Below are 12343 nucleotides of genomic sequence, written 5' to 3'. Positions count from 1 at the left end.
AATCCAAGTTAAGTTCCTACATGTTAAAAATGAAACATTAACGCTGAGTCCTACACATCTCACAACCAAAGCACGTGGATCTATCTTTATTCAACAGAACATAATTCAGAAAACAATTCTAATTTTCGATTTGTCATTTTAAAATTGTTTTAATTACACTGTTTAATGGTCTTCATAAAAACCTAAATTTGGAAGTAGGCAAGTCATGTATGACTATGTAAATAAATCAGTGAGGGAAAAATGAATTTTTGGTAAATTTTGTTTTTATTTTTTTATTGTGACAAAAAATATATCACAAAAATTTGCTATTTCAACCACTCTTAAGTATACAACTCAGTGATATTAATCACATTCACCATGCTGCACAACTATCACCATTATCTATTTCTAAATATTTTTTATCACCCCAAACAGGATGCACTACTCCTTAAGAAGGAACTCCTCATTTCCCCAACCCCGTCTCTGGGAACCACTGAAAAACTCTTGTCTGTATGTATTTACTGCTCTGGATATTTCATATAATTTGAATCATACATTTGTCCATTTGAGTCTGACTTTTTCCCCTAACATAATGTTTTTAAGAGTTATCCATGCCATAGGATGTATCAGTCCTTCATTTCTCTTTATGGATGTGTAATATCCCATTACATGTCTGTGCCACATTTTGCTTATCCATGCATCTGTCAATGGACATGTGGACTGTTTCCACCTTTTGAGTACTGTAAATAGTGCTGGATTGAACACCAATGTGCATGTATCTGTTTGACTTCCTGCTTTCAGTCTTCTGAGGATATACCTAGGACTGCAATGATGAGTCATACGGCATTTTTTTTTTTGAGGATCCATCAAGCTGTTCTCTACAGTGGCTGAACAATTTTTTAATCTCAATGAATAAATGAATGAGAGTTCCAATTTTCCTACATCCTTTCTGACATGAGTTTTCTATCTTTCTGATTAAGAGCCTTCCTAATAGGAATGAAGAGGTATCTCACTGTGGGTTTCACTTGTATTTTCCTAATGACATTGGGCATCTTCTCACATGCTTGTTGGCCATCTGTATATCTTCTCTGGAGAAATGTCTATTTAAATCCTTTGCCCATTTTTTATATGAATTGTTTGTCTTTTTTGTTGTCAAGTTGTAGAATTTCTTTATATACTTGTGGATATTAAACCCTTATCAGATATATTAGTCTCAAATATTTTCTCCCAGTCTGTAGGGTGCCTCTTCACTTTCTTGGAATAGTCCTTTGATACATAAAAGTCCTTAATTTTGATGAAGTCCAATTTGTCTATTTTGTCCTTTGTTGTTTGAACTTAGGATGACATTTCAGAAACTCAGCAAATTTTAAATGCTTGAGAAAACTCCTGACTTATTTTGTATTGTCAAACTCGTAATACAGAATAGTCTTGGATTTTGTATTCATTTTATCCAATATAAAGCACATGTATGTTTAAGGAATTCTTCACCTTTTTCATTATTTTCGTTTTTAAGTTGGCAGCAAAATAATGGGTCATCATTCTGTGTAATACTTTAGATTTTACAATCCAAGGTACCATATATACAAATAACTTTATATTTAATATGCTACATGGCAACATATAAAAATAATTATACACCACAACCAAGTGAGATTTATGCTAGGAATGCCAGATTGGTTTAACATCCAGAAATAAATAATGTCATACACCACATCCCTAGAATAAAGGACAAAATTGCATGACTATCTGATAGGCACAAAAGGCATTTGTTAAGAGCTAACACTCTCATGAAAAAAACACTCAGTAAACTAAGAAAAAAAGGGAACTTCCTTCATGATAAAGGGCATCTCTGAAAAACCCACAGCTAACATTATACTTCATGATGAAATACTGACAGCTTTCCTCCTAATATAAGGAACAAGGCAAGGGTGTCTACTCTGCCAACTTCTAGTCAACATTGTACTGGAGGTTCTAGCCACAGCAATTAGAGAAGAAAAAGACATAAAGGACATCCTAATTGGAAAACAAGATGTAAAACTACCTGTACTTGCAGATGAAATGCTCTTGTACACAGAAAATCCTAAGATTCCCCAAAACAATTAGCACTAATCATCGAGGTCAGTAAGGTCTCAGGAGACGAGAGCAACACACAAGAATCAACTGTATTTGTATACACTAGCAATCAACAACCTAAAAATAAAATTAAGACATTAATTGCATTTAAACTAGTGTAAAAATAAACGCTTAAGAATAAACTTAACAAAAGAAATAAACTTGTACTCTGAAAACTACAAACATTATTGAAATTTTAAAATATCTAAATAAATGTATCAGTAGACCTAATATTGTTAAAATGATATCAGTTCCCAAAGCAATCTACAGATTCAACATAATTCCTATTGATACCCCAGCCAGCCTTTTTGCAGAAACTGACAAGTTGACCCTAAGGCTCACACAGAAATGCAAGGGACTCGTAATAACAAAAACAACCCTGGAAAGTAAACAAACAATAACAATAACAAAAAAAAGCAAGCTTGGAGGATTCACTTTCCTAATTTAAAGCTTACTACAAAGTTACAGTAATCAAGACAATGTGGTCTGGCAGAACAACAGACATATAGACCAATGGAATAGTACTGAGATTCGGGAAGTAAACCCTTATATCTATGTTGCAAATGATGCCACCAAGTAAACAAAAAGATAACCCACAAAATGGGACAAAACATTTTCAAATCACATATCTGATAAGGAACTTATATCCAGATATATAAAAAACTCTTAGGACTCAATAAAAAAATTAAAAAAAACAAAAACAAACCAAACTCATTGTGATCGAGTCAATTCCAACTTATAGTGATCCTATCTACAGGACAGAGTAGAACTGCCCCATAGGGTTTCCAAGGAGCGGCTGGTAGATTTCAACTGCCAACCTTTTGGTTAACAACTGAGCTCTTAACCACTACACCACCAGGGATCACCCCCTCCCCAAAAAAAGACAACCCAAATTAAAAAATGGGCAAAGGACTTGAATAGACATTTACCCAAAGAAGATGTACAAATAGCCATAATACTTGAATAAACATTTCTCTAAAGAAGAAATATAAATACAGCTGATTTTGGAAAACAATTTTGCAATTCCTCAAAATGCTAAACACAGAGTTACCACATGATCTGGCAATTCCAAGAGAATGGAAATGTCCCCATAAAAACCTGTACGTGAATGTACATAGCAACATTGTTTATAATAACCCCCAAATGGAAACAACCCAAACGTCCACCAACCAATGAAGGCATAAATAAAATGTGGTATATCCACATGATGGAATATTACTCAGCAATAAAAAGGAATGAAATACTAATACATGAAGCAACATGGATGAACCTTGAAAACATTATGCTAAATCAAAGAAGCCAGTTACAAAAACCACATATTGTATAACTGCCTTTAAATGAAATGTGGACAACAAACAAAGCTAAAGACAGAGAAAGGAGATTAGTTGTTGCCTAGAATGGGGGTGGCGGAAGGGAGCTGGAGGGAATGAAGACTGACTACTATTAGGTACGGGGTTTCTCTTCGGGGTGATGAAATGTTTTAAAGTTGACTGTGGTGATGGTTGCACAACTCTGTAGGTATACTACAAATCACTGAACTGTACACTTTAAATAGCTGAACTGTATGGTATGTGAATGGTATCTCGATAAAGCTATTTAAAATGCTATATGGCTTACAAGTGCGAAAATATATACCAGTAGAACAAGATAATAACAATGATGCCCATGTACGAACAGTTCGTGTATTTTTAAAAACAGGAGACAAAATTATGATGCTGATAAAATGCTTCTTCAGTTTCTCCTACCAGGATTATTAAACCAAGTTCAAAATACATGTTAGTGCGCATACCCAACGCAAGAATTATCAATGTTTATTAGAAGTGGTCTAAAGCCAGCAAGCTGCTGATTCTGCACAGCCTTCTCCATGTTTCAGGCTGATCCTGCATCTTATTGTCACTATATTAAAATCGATTTTATTTTTTTATATACAAGTAACAGAAGAGCTATTTTTTGAAAAATGTTGTAATGCCGACTCATAAACCCATATGAATCCAAAGAGGAGCCTTTACGACGAAGTACATAGGCTCAGCCATTTTGCATTCATTTGGAAAGCATAGTTTTAGATATGAAATATTTATGCTCCTTTATGATTTAAAGTTAATGAGCATCCAAATTAGGAATAACTGATTATTTAGAGATTTTGACAGAAGTCCCTTAAAATATTACCTGTAAAGCTTTCAATTTCGGGCCAAATTACTGCCTTCTTTAAAGCCTTTATTTGCATGTTTTCCCCATAAACTGAGAGAACAGGAAAAGATAACTACAGAAGGGCTAGCAGCAAAACCATTTAGAGCTTACAGTTCAGAACGCTGCTGCACCACGCAGCACCTGCGTACAGTCTGTCTCCTAACAGCAGCTGGCAAAGCCAGTTAGCTATTAGTACCTGCGTTCTCCGAAGGAGAAACCACAGTCACTGTTTTCTGTGGCTCTAGGAGGCTGGGCTCTCAAGGAATGAACACAGCTGCAGGAGGAACATGTCAGAATGCAGGGAGAGAGGGATGAGCACTTTGTCTTTGCTGAACACAATGGCTGAAACCCTGTGGAACGAGCTCTTATATAAGTGGACTAACATCCAGAATTAGAAGGAAGAACCCAGGATACAGAAGACCTGGGTGAACCTCTTGGCTCTGCCATGGACCTGGTGTGTAACCTTGGCCACCGCCATGTCATCTGTACTAAATGGAGCATAAACGTCTGCCTCGCAATGCGGTTAGCTCTGAAAAACGAGAGTGCTAGCTAGTATGTGTCAGCACAGTGCTCAGCATAGAGTACTAACAACCAGCTGCTGTCCAGTCAGTTCTAACGCTTGGTGAGTTCATGTGTGTCGAGAGTAGAGCTGTGCTCCATACAGCTTCCAAGGTGCTTCTGAACCACCAATTTTTAGTTAGTAGCCGAGCACTTAACCACTGGCACCACTCAGGGGCTCCCAGTCAGAGGAGCACACAGACATTACTGCTCTTACTTTTTACTTCCCATTAAGCAGTGGGTCAAAGGACACCAGAAGTATGTGCATTAGAAGACCCTGTGGCACTTCTCCATGCCCGGGCTATTATTTCAAGGCTTTGGCCACGTTGCAACTCAGGTAATTATATTCTGGTTCCTAAATTTGCCCTGGTGTTCCAATTAGGTATAGCATTGTTCTCTTTCCTGTCTTTTCTGAACAAAAAAAAGAAGAGGGGCTCTTTTATAAATCACCAGTCGTGCTGACGCAGAAGAAAAGGCAAATGTGACAGGCTACAAAAGTAACGTTTGCCTTAGTACAGAGGAAGAGGACTGCTGTACGCTAACTCAGGTGGGGGGCGCCGCTTCAGAGTGCCAAATAAAGATGTCAGAGAGCAAAAGCCCTTTGGATGGAACCAGACAACTGTTACAATACGCTCATCAGAAAACAGCCACGCAGGTCTTTTCTGTAAGTACCACAGAGGGTGATCTAATGATCTATTCAAATCCACGCAATAAAACACTGAGTTATTCCTGCAGGTGTTTGTATTTCTAGTATCATTGTACTTACAACCGTTCTCTCTTTACTTTGGGTAAGAACTATCAGCAGAGGATCAGGAAAGTATGAAGAACTAGCCAGCTTCTCTTTAATGCCAGGGACCTTAAAAATAAAGCAGGTTACCATCCATCAGATGGTCAAAAATTTAAAGTCCGACAATACCAATTTTGGGCAGGGATATAGGGAAAATAAAACTTCCATATGTTGCTGGTGGGAACATAAACTAGTTCAGACACTTTTTGTAGCCATTTGGCAATCGACTCGATGGCACTGGGTTTGGTTTTTTTGGTCTGGGTAGTAAAACTAAACATGTGTCTACCCCATACTCCAGCAATTCTGCTTCTGAGAATATACCTGCAGAGCCTTGTATGCAATGCACCGAGAGGCACATTCAGGGGTGTTCACTGCACTGGGAGAAACCTAAATGCTCATAGAAGAAGAGACAAACAAAATGTAGTACATTTATATTCATCTGACAGAATACCACGGATCTACCTAACAATGTAAAGAAGGAAAAAAAAAAACGAGAATACAGAGTAACACAAGCACTCACAAATACACACACAGACAATGGCAGTGTTTTGATTGCTCGGTGCTCAAAGTCCTATTCTGAGGTTGAGAAACTTGCCGCCCTCTGTTTCTTGGTGAAAGTCTGGGTTCAGCTTCCATGACAGGTCACCCCACCACTAGAAGGGGACTGAGCCCAGGATCTAGCTTACCCAACCTGCCAGTCCCACTGGGGTATGAATGTGAGAGACTAACAATGAAAAGGCCCAGACACAGTGTGGAATGTGCCCAGGTGTAGGCCCCCCGGGGTAAGCACATAGTGTCCACCGTGGTCCTGGCTGCAGAAGCTCAGGAGTCCTGCTCAGCACCTGTGTCTAGACCTCCCACCTTCCCAGAATTCCTATTTGCCATCCAATTTCTTTTCAATGAACATTGTTTCTGCTTCAGTCAGCTCAGGTCATTTCTGCTGCAAATCCAAATCTCCTAGGTGGAGAGGTCACCACTGCCATGGGCCCTGGGGCTGTGGGGGAGGAGAAATGGGGCCGGAAAAACCTTCAGCTGCCAATATGACAACCTAATCGTTGTTCACATTGTTTCAGAAATGTATATGTTTATTATTCATTGTACATTTTTAAGGTACTAATTTTTTAAAAGATGAAAAACAGGGCGTTTCTAGGATTCCAGGTGGTTTAGGTAAGTCTCTTAGTGTCAACAAGCCCCGGGTCTTTTGGGGGCTATCTTGCTTGAAACTATGTGATGAGAACTAAGAAACAGTGCCACAAACATTGCACTTAGAAACACAGCGCACAGATACTCAATACTTAAGATTTGTACTAATATTAGTACCTTATACTAATATTCAAAGGAAGCCCTGGTAGCACAGTGGTTAAGCACTCAGCTCACGGGACAAAAATGTAACAGTCTGCTTTCGTACAGATTACAGCCTTGGAAACACTATGGGGCAGTTACACTCTGTCCTATAGGGTCACTAGGAGTCAGAATTGGCTCAGTGGCAATGGGTTACTACTATTGAAAAGGAAAACCAGAAGATTATGAAACAAATAAGCAGGGCCCTTGCAAGGATGTTCAAACGTACCAAACTATTCCTTTATTCCTCAGTCTTGATTTTCATTTCAAAAGACACTTAGGTATACAAACTACGACATTTATACATGACATCATTTTATTGGACTCCTGGTCCTACAAATCAATACCTGGAGACTTATCAGGGCACTTCCTTAGGACAATTTTTCCTAGGTTTTAAGACACTCTCTTAAACTGTAGTCTGAATTGCTCCCAAAGATGTACCCAGACATTTGGATGCTTTTAGGAAAACTGAGGCAACTTACTACATGGATGTCCTAGCACCTTTACTTCATCAATAGCTAGGTAGCCTTGATGTCCAGATGTGATTACTTCAAAGATCACCTGTAAAATTAAGAGAGACGTATGTTATTCACTCATTTTGGTTAGACTTTTGCCAATATCTACTATCTATAAGACATGTAGCTTCATCCATTTATTTATTCATTCATATTTCCAACAAACTAACCCCGTAATGTCTGCCAGTCAATGTTGCAGCTTCCAAGACTACAAAGATCAGTAAGAACCAACCCCAATCTTTCAGGAGGTGAGTGGGCTAGACAGAACCCTGCCTCTAGGACACACCTGGGAAAGAGGAAATGCCATGGTTAGGAGCAGAGACTGGGAAGGAGGGGCTTGGAGTCACTTCCCAGGGTCTGAGGTAGAGTGGGGAAGAAGTATCAAACTCTCTTGGCACTAAAGGACTTGAATTTTAGAGAGAAGACAAACAAGAATCAAATAATCACATACAAATAATAATGTAATACATCTTTATACATATTATAAAATCAGAGAGCAGGCTAATCATACATGAGAGAACTGAAAATGAAACTACGCCCCTCAGTGGACCGTACACTGTGGAGAGGGCAATGATGCTCATAGACTAAGGACCAGGCAGAGAGAGAGCTACTGAGAACCCTACCTGGGGGACACAGGGAGGAGACCCAGACAGAGCTGCTGCTGAGAACCCTACCTGAGGGACAGAGAGAGGACAGACAGACAGAGCTGCTGAGAACCCTACCTGGGGGACATGGGGAGGAGAGACAGAGAGAGGGCTGCAAAGAAAACTACCTGGGGGGACACAGAGAGGTTAGACAGTCAGAGCTGCTGAGAACCCCGCAGTGGGGGACACGGGGAGGACAGACAGATAAAGCTGCTGCTGAGAACCCTACCTGGGGGGACACGGGGAGGACAGACAGACAAAGCTGCTGCTGAGAATCATACCTGGGGGGACAAGGGGAGGACACATAGACAGAGGTGCTGCTCAGAACCCTACATGGGGGGACATGGGGAGGACAGACAGACAGAGAGAGCTGCTGCTGAGAACCATACCTGGGGGGACAGGGGGAGGACAGACAGAGCTGCTGAGAACCCTACCTGGGGGACACAGGCAGGACAGACAGAGCTGCTGAGAACCCTACCTGGGGGGACACAGAGAGGACAGACAGAGAGAGTGGCTGAGAACCCAACCTGGGGGACACAAGGAAGAGAGAGAGAGGGTCTTTGGGGCTTTGTGTCCAAAAGTTCCAGACAGTGGGAATGATTCCCCTCCTGGAAACATAGCGAACCTTGGGAGAGGTAGTAAGCATGAAGTAAAGTCTAAAGAAGACATTTAAAAAAAGAATTATTGTACATTCAACCCTCCCTCCATATACATTCTGGGTTTTTTTTTTTTTTTTCTTTCTTTCTTTCTTCTTAAGAGGCAATGTTAAGGTTTAAACTTGTTTAGATGATATATGTTCGTTTCAACTGTTCTTTCTTTGAAGGTAACTGCCTGACCAGACTGAACCATGTGGCACCCTATGTTTTATACCAGTAAAAATATCAAAATATGGAATAAGTGCTAGGAAAGAAAAGTACAGCTTATAAGAACACACGTCAAGGGGGCCTGCCCTGAGAAGGTGACACTGGAGCTGATCTCTGAGGAATGAAACAGAGTTAACAGTGTGAAGAGGGCAAAGCTCATCCCAGGACACATGTAAAGGCCCTGAGGCAGCTGTGACAATGGCTATGAAGAGGAGAACAGAGAGCTACAGCTATGAACACCAGCTATGGTCAGATACAGAAGGCTCTGCTTGTAGGGCAGAGACTTCAGGAGGCACCATATCAATATATAAAAGGGCTATGCTACCTGAATTCAGATGGCAGAAGTATGAATTGAGAGGAGAATGATACAAAAATTTCCTGCAGTGGTAAAATCAAGAGGTTTTTAGCAACTGCTTGGTCATGAGAGAAGTGGCACAAGCGAAGGAGGAGGCCCGCATGCCCTGAGGTTCTAAGAATGAATGACTTTTTGAGACAGTTGGGCCACTACAGAGAAGTTAAAGCTAAAGGAAGAGGAAGAGGCAATAAGTGGGGGTATCAATGGCATTAGCCTAATTAATTGTCCGTATATGTCAGTTGTCAGGCTCTTACTGAAAAGTCTACGTGAACATTAGTTTAACCTCCATTCATAAACAGCAGGAAAGAAATAGTATTCACCAAGTGAACTATCCCCCACGTGTCTATCAGTTTGTCGTACTTTGGGGGCTTGCATGTTGCTGTGATGCTAGAAGCTATGCCACTGGTATTCAGATACCAGCAGGGTCACCCATGGAGGACAAGTTTCAGCTGAGCTTCTAGACTAAGAAAGACTAGGAAGAAGGACCCAGCAGTCTACTTCTGAAAAGCATTAGCCAGTGAAAACCTTATGAATAGCAGCGGAACATTGTCTGATAAAGTGCTGGAAGATAATCCCCCCAGGTTGGAAGGCTCTCAAAAGATGACTGGGGAAGAGCTGCCTCCTCAAAGTAGAGTCGACCTTAATGACATGGATGGAGTAAAGCTTTTGGGATCTTCATTTGCTGATGTGGCATGACTCAAAACGAGAAGAAACAGCTGAAAACATCCATTAATAGTTGGAACCTGGAATGTACGAAGTATGAATCTAGGAAAATTGGAAATCATCAAAAATGAAATGGAACACATAAACATCGATATCCTAGGCATCAGTGAGCTGAAATGGACTGGTATTGGCCATTTTGAATCCGACAATCATATAGTCTACTGTGCTGGGAATGACAACTTGAAGAGGAATAGTGTTGCATTCATCAAAAAGAATGTTTCAAGATCTATCCTGAAGTACAACGCTGTCAGTGATAGGATAATATCCATACGCCTACAGGGAAAACAAGTTAATACAACTATTATTCAAATTTACACACCAACCACTAGGGCCAAAGATGAATAAATAGAAGATTTTTATCAGCTGCTGCAGTCTGAAATTGATCGAACATGTAGTCAAGATGCATTGATAATTACTGGTGATTGGAATGCGAAAGTTGGAAACAAAGAAGAAGGATCAGTAGTTGGAAAATATGGCCTTGGTGACAGAAACAATGCCGGAGATCGAATGATAGAATTTTGCAAGACCAATGACTTCTTCATTGCAAATACCTTCTTTCACCAACATAAACGGCAACTATACACATGGACCTCACCAGATGGAACACACAGAAATCAAATTGACTACATCTGTGGAAAGAGACGATGGAAATGCTCAATATTATCAGTCAGAACAAGGCCAGGGGCCGACTGTGGAACAGACCATCAATTGCTCATATGCAAGTTCAAGCTGAAACTGAAGAAAATTAGAGCAAGTCCACGAGAGCCAAAATATGACCTTCAGTATCTCCCACCTGAATTTAGAGACCATCTGAAGAACAGATTTGACACATTGAACACTAGCGACCAAAGAACAGACAAGTTGTGGAATGACATCAAGGACATCATCCATGAAGAAAGCAAGAGGTCACTGAAGAGACAGGAAAGAAAGAAAAGACCAAGATGGATGTCAGAGGAGACTCTAAAACTTGCTCTTAAGCGTCGAGCAGCTAAGCCAAAAGGAAGAATTGAGGAAGTAAAATAACTGAACAGAAGATTTCAAAGGGCATCTTGAGAAGACAAAGCCAAGTATTATAATGACATGTGCAAAGAGCTAGAGATGGAAAACCAAAAGGGAAGAACACGCTTGGCATTTCTCAAGCTGAAAGAACTGAAGAAAAAATTCAAGCCTTGAGCTGTAATAGTGAAGGATTCTATGGGGAAAATATTACGATGCAGGAAGCATCGAAAGAAGATGGAAGGAATACACAGAGTCATTATACCAAAAAGAATTAGTCGATGTTCGACCATTTCAAGAGGTGGCATATGATCAGGAACAGATGGTATTGAAGGCAGAAGTCCAAGCTGCTCAGAAGGCACAGGCAAAAAACAAAGCTCAGGAATTGATGGAATATCAATTGAGATGTTTCGACAAACAGATGCAGCGCTGGAGGTGCTCACTCGTCTATGCCAAGAAATATGGAAGACAGCTTCCTGGCCAACTGATTGGAAGAGATCCATATTTATGCCTATTCCCAAGAAAGGTGATCCAACCGAATGTGGAAATTATAGAATATCATTAATATCACAAGCAAGCAAAATTTTGCTGAAGATCATTCAAAAATGGCTGCACCAGTATATCGATAGGGAATAGGCCAGTTTCAGAAGAGGACGTGGAACCAGGGATATCATTGCTGATGTCAGATAGATCCTGGCTGAAAGTAGAGAATACCGGAAGGATGTTTACCTGTGTTTTATTGACTATGCAAAGGCATTTGACCGTGTGGATCATAACAAACCATGGATAACATTGTGAAGAACAGGAATTCCAGAACACTTAATTGTGCTCATGAGAAACCTTTACATAGATTATGAGGCGGTTGTTCGGATAGAACAAGGGGATACTGATTGGTTTAAAATCAGGAAAGGCTTGTGTCAGGGTTGTATTCTTTTACCGTACCAAGTTAATCTGTATGCTGAGGAAATAATCGGAGAAGCTGGACTATATGAAGAAGAACAGGGCATCAGGATTGGAGGAAGACTCATTAACAACCTGTGTTATGCAGATGACACAACCTTGCTTGCTGAAAGTGAAGAGGACTTGAAGCACTAATGAAGATCAAAGACCACAGCCTTGAGTATGGATTACACCTCAACAGAAAGAAAACAAAAATCCTCACAACTGGTCCAATGAGCAACAACATGATAAACGGAGAAAAGATTGAAGTTGTCAAGGATTTCATTTTACTTGGATCCACAATCAACACCCACGGAAGCAGCAGTCAAGAAATCAAAAGAGGC

General features: G+C 40.2%; 1 protein-coding gene across 3 annotated transcripts in view; it reads right to left on the bottom strand.

The window, feature by feature from the left end:
- The window catches only part of PTPRM (protein tyrosine phosphatase receptor type M), a 943724-nt gene that overhangs the window by 560535 nt on the left and 370846 nt on the right, over nucleotides 1-12343 (bottom strand). For all 3 annotated transcript variants that reach the window (XM_064294704.1, XM_064294702.1, XM_064294703.1), the window contains exon 4: nucleotides 7447-7525. In XM_064294704.1, coding sequence (XP_064150774.1) covers nucleotides 7447-7525 — 79 coding nt within the window. The remainder of the gene's footprint in view (nucleotides 1-7446; nucleotides 7526-12343) is intronic.

The sequence above is a fragment of the Loxodonta africana genome, chromosome 11, assembly GCF_030014295.1.
Source record: "Loxodonta africana isolate mLoxAfr1 chromosome 11, mLoxAfr1.hap2, whole genome shotgun sequence".
In the NCBI taxonomy this organism is placed as follows: domain Eukaryota; kingdom Metazoa; phylum Chordata; class Mammalia; order Proboscidea; family Elephantidae; genus Loxodonta; species Loxodonta africana.
This window is presented reverse-complemented; position numbering and strand designations above follow the sequence as displayed.